This window comes from Vanellus vanellus, assembly GCF_965231255.1.
Source record: "Vanellus vanellus genome assembly, chromosome: 18".
Lineage (NCBI taxonomy): Eukaryota > Metazoa > Chordata > Aves > Charadriiformes > Charadriidae > Vanellus > Vanellus vanellus.
The window spans coordinates 7,748,956-7,757,105 of NC_138923.1; the positions used below are offsets into that span (position 1 = coordinate 7,748,956).

Genomic DNA, 8,150 nt, shown 5'->3' on the forward strand with positions numbered 1-8,150 from the left:
ATTCTGTGCCAGACTGTGTTGTTTGTGAGCTTCCTTTTAGCAGTGCTGTGCTTTCAGCATATTAGGAGACAGTGTGTCAAACACAAGACTCTTACTGCCGTTAAGTAACTACATGTCCTTATCACACAGCTAACAATGCCTGTGCCTGGCTCCCAGCTTCCTCTGCCCCGCTACGGCTCTGGCCAGCAGCCCCTAATTCTACCACAGTCCATCCAGCTCCCTCAGGGGCAAAACCTGCCTGTAGGAGCTCCCCGAAGAATCCTCCCTCCTGGATCCCAGCCTTCTGTTCTTGCTACCAGCAGGGAGGTAAGGATTAACTCCCGCATGCTTGTCTTGGCATTTATTAACCCCTACTGCATTGAAGTTTCACCCCTTGATCTTGCTTGTTAAAGGGGAGACTGGCTTGTTTGGGATCCTTAAATACCAAAGCCAAGGACTGGTGTTAAATTGAAGGAGCCCTTTTCCCCTCATCTCCAAAGCACAGGCCAGCAGTTTTTCAGGTTTTGCTGCTGGTCATCATTCTGTTTCCAGGGAGCCACATCCTGCCTTGATCCAGTTTGGAGTCTCCAGTCTTATTACATGTTTACACAGGTTTCCCCAGAATGCTTGAGGGGTGGTGAGCTCCAGACACAGTTGGAATACTGCCCAGATATTTCACACTGTTGTGAAGCTTGTACATTTGAGTAGGTATATTAATGTCATGTCTGGTTTGATGGATTCGTATCATAAATTTGTCTATTATAGGGGAGAGAGCACAGCAGTTAGCTTCCAGGTTCTGTATTTGCTTGTGCTGCTGGCTTGTTGGTTTAATATAAGCAGGTTATTTCACTTACAAGCCTCCCTTCACCTGAAAAATGTTTCTTCTTTTAATGGGCACAATGGGTAGAAGGGCAAAGATTTGGCTTAATTGTTTATTTGAAGTAATGAGTGGTTTGTGAATGCAACGGTGATACTCTGTCTCACTCATCTTCCTCTGTAGTCCTCCCAAATGGAAATGAAAGGGTTTCATTTCTCCGATGGTAAACAGAATATGTCCTCTGGAGGGTCTGTACCAGCACCACATACGTACAGGTAAAACATTTACAGAACTTGGCCTCTGTAGTCAGAGTGGGGAAGTAATGTTCCCTTTTGCAGTGACATGGTGCATGCATCGTCCCTGTACAAGATACGCTTGGGTTTTCACATGTAGAATGTGCTTACGGTAGTCAAATACTTGTATCAAAATCCATGATCATGCCTTTCATTTTTGGGTGTGGGCCAGCGTGTACCTGACTTGGCCCTTTGTGCTTATGGGAAGTGCATAAAGTTATTTACTGAGTCTGAAAGAGAAATTGGAATTGGTGTGTGCTTTTGTGTGTTCCTTGTTAAGGTAGAAAATTTGAGGATCACTGAATAAACATTTTAGTTTCCAGCATGGTCCTCTCAAGATGAGAGGGGCTAATGTCTAGATGTACCAAACCTTCAGGTCATTGAGCCTTTTGGGACATGCAATTACTTTTTTTTTTTTTTTTTTCTCCTAACCAATCCATGTGTTGTCTTCTGGGCTTGGGAGCTCACTGATTTGCACAGCAGACTCGTGCTGTGTCTACTGCTGCTTTCTGCTGTCTTTTTTTTTTTTCTTTCACACATGAATAAGGTTCTCATTCCATTGTAGAATTTACTCCATGAATATTGTCGACTCTTCGATTTCCAGGCCTAGCTCTGCCAGCCCAAGCGGGAAGCCGGCTGGACCAGCAGTTAGTATGGGCTCTGTGCAAGGACACTATGTACAACAGGTAGTGTAGATCAGTACTTTGTTTGACCCAACAGTATCTGCTTTTCTACACTGTCACACTTGTGCCTTGGACTTAAGAGGAGTAACAGAAAGGCTGTGTACTGAATCTGTATGTGGGAGCTGTTATTTTCCCTGCAGGGGGAGTGGGTGGGTGTTATACTGAGTCCAAGAGTAATGCTGTGTGATTTGAAAGTCAGGAAAAATTAGGGGATTACCTGTTTTGTAGTGTCCATGTTGTTTGTTGTTGAGTTTTTATGGGTTATTTGCATTGCTGGACTTGTGAGATCATTTGAGATCCTTACACATGAGGTGTTTTAGGGTGATAGAATAGAAGAAATACCTGGGTTTTGGAGCAAATTTGATGTCTTGCATGAATGAAGGTCACAGTTTGTTTTTTGTATCTAGCTTGAGGTTTCTGTGCTAGCTAATGCTTTGTTTCTGTATATCAAAAGGCAAAGCAGCGGGTGGATGAAAATAAAGCCAACCTGGGAGCAGTAAAGCTGCAAGAAACAGCCTCCACAAACCAGATGAAACCAGTGCGCACAGGAGCGATCAAACCTCAGGCAGTCAAAGTGGAGGAAAGCAAGGCCTAGGAGCACCTTTGATGCCCAGCTGGTCCTGCTGCCTGAGAGGCACTGCAGCTTAGACTGGAGCCCACTGGATCTCCTGAAAATCTCGCCGGATCTACTCCCTGCCCCATATTGACTGACTACAGTGACATCATCCAAGCCCCTCTCCCAACAAAGCAGCTTGAAACAGTGGATATGACATTGACCTGCTTGCTTTAAAACAAACCAACCATGTGACTTTTAAGTGGCTCGAGCCATTTTATTTTTCCCCCCCCATGCCCCATCCACAGTTAGCTGTGATTGCTCACTTGGCAAAGCCCATCCTTCTCCTTCCCTATTTCTGTCTCAGCAGAGTGGCAACTAGGGGAGAGGGGTTAGTTTGAGGTTTTTCATTTTAAAGGCAGCTGAGGTTTTTACAAAAAAGCTATATCTTTGTTTATAGCAGAACTTTTATATGTTCTCTTATTTCATGCCCCCTTCTTTCTGCTTCCAGAAGAGAATTCCCTTCAGCTAAAATTATGTTCTGACAAAACTCTGCTTAGTTTTATATATGGTTCTGTGCTATGTTGAGAATCATAACTTCTAAATTGAGTGAGTTTGGGTATATTTTTCTCCAGATGATTTAGCCTTACAGATTATTTGATTTTAAAAAACAGGACAGTTATGGCATTCATTAATTTTTCAGTTTTGTTTTAAGCTAGAAACTGTGCTTGCATTAGAAGTAAATATGTACTAAAGGTATATAGTAGATCAGTGCATTAATCTTGAAACTTGCACCACTTTTAATTGTAGCTTTGGGGTGCCTTGTGCACAACAAAATGTGGCATTTTCGTTTTAAGGAAAAAAACCCACCAAATTTCTGTTGCAAGCTCATCTGGATCTAGGTTTTGGTTTTGTTTGTGGGTTTGGGATTTTTTAGTGACTGCCAAACACACAACAAAATGTACATCATAGATTTACAACATGTAAAATCTGTTAAGAAAAAAAATCTCTTTACTGTGCATGGGTCAGAAGAGTTGGCTAGAGCCAACGGGTCTGTACGGACTACTTTTTGTAGTTGTGATGCTCTCTTATGCTCCCTACCTTGGCCGCTCTAATTCTTTGTGTCTCCTGAGACTTGTTCTATATTGTGTTCATCCCTTGGGATTGCACTCCGAAGCTTTGCTCTTCTCCTTTTTCCCTAGATCTTGCTTTCTGTTCCTCTAACTCATGGCCTTTTGTAAAATTTGCATAGAAACGCATCAGTAAGGGAGCCCCTTTGCAAAGCAGCCATTTTCACACACTTGGAACCTCCTTTTTTTGTGTTGGAAGCGCATGGTTACGGAGGCAGTGTGGAATCATCCTTTTACTCTCCTTCCCCAGATGAACAGCAAAGGGTTCTTTACTTTTGATGCAGTTGCATATAGTGTGTATACAGTGTCATCACCTTACACTTTCTTACCAATATTTGTTGATCTATGAAAGGAAGGTCCCAGTGGGAGGGGGTTGGGTTTTTATTTCTTTGGTTGTTTGGTTTTGGTTTATGTGTGTGTGCGTGTGTCTGTGTGTATAGATTTTAGGATGGACTTAGAAGTTCCTGAAAGTGCTTGGAGTCCTTCAGCTGACAGTAGTCTAAAGTAAACTCAGCTGCTTTCAGCTAACTTGGTTTGTGTTGTTTAGCTCTTTCAAAATGTAAAGTAGGCTGGTCACTCTGAAGTGAGGGAAAGAAAACTTCATTTCTGCAGGAGATGATAGCTTGCTAACTGGCTGTGCCCTCTGCCTCTGCTAGGTGGCAGCAAGTCATTTGTTGGTGGTTCCAAAGAAGATATTTTGAACAAAGAATGTATTTGGGAAGGGATCTGAAAGGTGTTCCTGTTTCTTCGTTTGCTTCCCCCACCCCCCTTTTCTAGGAAAGATCCTTCATAACTTTCTAGGGATGCATTTGAAGTTTTAAGCTAGGTATAAATAAGAATTTTATACAGTAGCTTTAAAGAGCTTAGAAACCTAAACTAACTTAGACATAGTAATGTCCCCTCTCCACAGGTGTCCCCATTGACCATGGCAGAGAACCCAAAGGGAAAGGGGTAGGATGGTACTTTAAGAAAAATAAAAGCTCTTTTTTTCCTCATGTTTTATGGATTTTTAACTTCAGAGCAGAGTGTGCCAGCATCTCTCTAGTGTCCTCCTTAAAGTACAGGGTTTGAGATTTAGCAACAAATACTTCCCCAGCCTTCAGACATCTTCCAGTCCTCCATCCTCATCTGCTAGTCTTGCTCCCAGCATTTTCCAAAGATGCTCCACCAGTAAGTCATCCCACCCCCCTTTCTGTTTTGTGGTTTTTTTTTTGTTTTTTGTTTTGGTTTTTTTTTTTTCCTTGGAATATCATGAACAACAGAATTGTCTGGTTTTTCTTTTTTTAAATTATCCTTCTGCCCAGCTGGCCCTAGCTAGTATCAGCCCAGAATCTAACTGTAATGGCTAAAGAGACTTATCCGATCCCCCCCCCCCCTTCTCATCTCTTTCCTACTCTAGACACACTACTTAAGCTTTACAAAGACACTAACCTCTTTCCTCCCACCTATATGACTTTAAAATGGTCAAATGTGTTGGGAGAAACTGGGTTATTGCTAGCTACAAGTTATTGCAGTCCCTCTGGTGTAAATGCCATCAGAACTACAATACTTCCTGTTGAAAAAGGTCACCCTTCTTTCTCTTTTAACCCCTCCATTCCTTCCCCGAACAGAATAAAACACTAGAATTTATTTATACGTATTTGATGTTGTAGGTCTAGGTGAAAAAGTAATTGTTTCACTGCTCTATTTATATATTATGTCTGAATTATTCTGTGCAGGAAAGGCCAAGAAATGCATGTGAGCTTCATTCCATTCCTCACCTTTGCGTGACTGTCAGCTGTAGTTGGCAAGGCTCTCTTTCACTTAAAGGAGTTTTGTGTGATGGAAAGCAGTTTTAGAGCCCAAATTTCCTAGGTGCAATGTTCTTCTCTGGCATATATTTTTGTTTGTTTGTTTAAAGCTGGTACAAGGTTAGTGCAGTTTGTGGTGCTCTTGACTCAAAAGATGATCTCTCTGATCCTCAAGGTGCAGAAATGCCAGGGGTGCTGATATGCTGATACCAATTCAGCTTGGGGAAGAGGAGAACGGAGATGTATAGAACGTGGATATGGTTTATAGGGGGATAATTCTGCTTGCCGTCTCCACTATTGAACAGTTGGGTCTTAATGATTTATTCTTTTGCGAGTTGCTTTTGCTTTGGCTGGAAATCAGGTACCAAATTGCAGGCTCCTTCTGCTAAGAAAGGTGCAGTGGGAGGGAGAGGTGGAATCCATATTTTCAGCAACAATGGGTGAAGCAGAAATATTCAGAGGCTGACTTTGCTGCTTTTTGTTCAGCTGAAGGTCTGAAGCACACGTGTAATCAGTTCTTATACACAGTGATTCATGGCCTAGCAGCTGCATTCAGTGCTGCTTTCCAGTTCAGCCTGCTTTTAGCTCTTAATTAAAAAGGAAAAAAAAAAGGTTAAGGAGGAAAGAAAGGAAGGGAAAAAAAAAAAAAGTGCTCCAATATATTTTTAAATGACAAGTAGAAGCAGCACAGTCATCAGTGAAGCAGGTATTAATGTTGATCTTCCATAACTTGCTCCTGGCTCTGCCTTGTGGCGGCTGTGCAGTGGTCAGTAACTCTGAATGTGTTTGCAGCCCATTGAACTCCATATGTGTTTGTGTTCATGCAGAGGCACTCCGTTTAACAGTTTCCTTGCAAGAATGCTGCAAAGCTACAAGCTGCCCTGTGGTTCCTGTGTATTTATAGATATATACTAAAAAAAAACCAAGTCTAGCATTTTTGCTATGTCTCACCTTTTGGCAGGCTACTATATTCACTTTCAAGTGAGCACCACTGCATGCCAAGATCTTGTTCTGTTGCATTTTGTTAACCTTCCGTTTTGCTTCTGACTGGTTAAGCACAGGTTAATTCCTTGTAGCGCAGGTTATTCTTGACATACAGCAGCCCAGTCTCCTTGTAAGAAAGATGCATTTGTGAATAAGAATTAATTTATAACAGGCATCAGGATACTTAGTTGTGGCCTGTCGACAGGAAAGGTGCATTTTGCTGAAGCAGTGCAGCTGCTGACTGTGAAGAGACAGCAGCAGTCCACCTACTTTTTTACTGTTGTTTGTTTGTTTTAATCCAAAGACCACCACGTTTTCCTAATGGCCATAGACACCCCCTTGGGTTCCATGGCCCGTCCCGGCTCCTCAAGATGTCTGCAGCCACAACTTTGACTCTTCCCCTGGGAATCACAGCAGCGGCAGTGAGGCGCTCGCCCTTTCGCATGTCTCCAGGCGTTGTCCTTAGCTGGAATCCTTCCTCTGGTTCTGTATAAATTGCATTTGTTGTTTCTCGAGGGGATATTGTACTCCTTAAAGCTTTTAACCTCATGACCTGTATAGTACTTTTTTTTTTTTTTTTTTTTTTGGCCTTTCCTCTCTTTGTCTTTTCATGTAGACCAGATATTTGAAAGGGCAGACGATGGATAATTGTGTAACGTGCAACTTGTTTATATTTTTTGGAAACTTTTACTTGGACCGGCACTCGAATCACGGAATCACCAGGCCAGTTGCGGCACACTCTTTATTGCCCTTTTTCCTCGTTTCAGTACCTATTGTTTCTCCTTTCAAATATGTGATTGTATTAGCTCTTTCCATATGAAAGAATTCTCCTTATTTAAATAAAAAAAAATAAAAAATAAAGCAGATTATGCTTTTCTCAAATTCCCATGTCCCTGTCCCTTCTGTGGTTCTTTTGGTTAGACTTGCCTTTTTTTTTTTTTTTTTTTTTTTTCTCTTGCCTGTAGGCGGCCGCAGCCCCGATGTGGGTGGCCGTTCGCCTGGCGATGGCGGGGCCGCCATGGCGGGGCCCCGTGGCCACACGCGGGCGTTGCCTTAGCAACGCCACGGGGCTCTTCCCTTTCCCCGCCCTCACGGCGCTGCGTGCGTCTGACGACACATCCGGCGCCGCGGGGCAGGGGGTGGAGCACGCCGCACTGGACGGCTCCGCCCCCCCTCCGGTGAGCGGTGGGGGCGGGGGCACCATCTCCTCAGGGCCGGGGGTCCCCGTCCCGCTCCCTCCCCCGGGGCACGGGCGGGCCGGGTCGGGGGTCCTGCTGCTCAACCCCCCCACCTCCGTAAGGCTCAAGGGGGGAGGGGAACGAGGCCTGATGGCGGGGATAGTGGCGCCGCTGCCCCCCACCCCGAGCCTCAGGGTGGGGGTATGAGGCCTGGTGGGGGGGTGGCTGGTGGCCCCGCGGCTCCCATGAGCTTCGAGGGGAGGGTGGGAGGCCTGGTGGCGGGTTAGTGGTCCTACCCCCCCCCCCCCCCGGAAAAATAAACGCTCAAGGGTGGCTATAGGGCTGGATATAGGGTGGTTGATGGGTCCTGTAAGCCTCAAGGGTGAGGCCTGGGTGTGGGGTCCGTGGTCCTGCTGCCCCCCCCCAAGCTCTAAAGGGGGAACAAGGTCTGGGAGGGTGGTTAGTAGTCCTACTGCTGCCTCATAAGGCTCACAGAATGGGCTGCAAAGCCTGGTAGAGGGCTTAAGGATTCTGTGAGGAGGTGTATGAGGTCTGGGGGACAGGTAGTGCTGCAGTCCTGCCCCAGGGTTCAAAGCCCACCTGTGCTGCAGGGAGAGGCAGGGTCCTCTCCATCAGAGTGTTCTTTGGGGTCCCAGGGCCTGCAAGGCGATGGCGTAGTGCAAGTGATGGCCTGCCCTTGTGCCAAGGCAGGCGGGGCACTGGTGTGGTGTCCCCAGTGCCAG

General features: G+C 45.1%; 1 protein-coding gene across 1 annotated transcript in view; it reads left to right on the top strand.

Moving 5' to 3' along the window:
• The window catches only part of PRRC2B (proline rich coiled-coil 2B), a 44,499-nt gene extending 41,510 nt beyond the window's left edge, over positions 1–2,989 (top strand). Inside the window, exons 30-33 of the mRNA XM_082492839.1 lie at positions 130–306; positions 980–1,071; positions 1,655–1,775; positions 2,227–2,989. Coding sequence (XP_082348965.1) covers positions 130–306; positions 980–1,071; positions 1,655–1,775; positions 2,227–2,367 — 531 coding nt within the window. The 3' untranslated portion in view covers positions 2,368–2,989. The remainder of the gene's footprint in view (positions 1–129; positions 307–979; positions 1,072–1,654; positions 1,776–2,226) is intronic.
• The last annotated feature ends 5,161 nt before the right edge of the window (positions 2,990–8,150 follow it).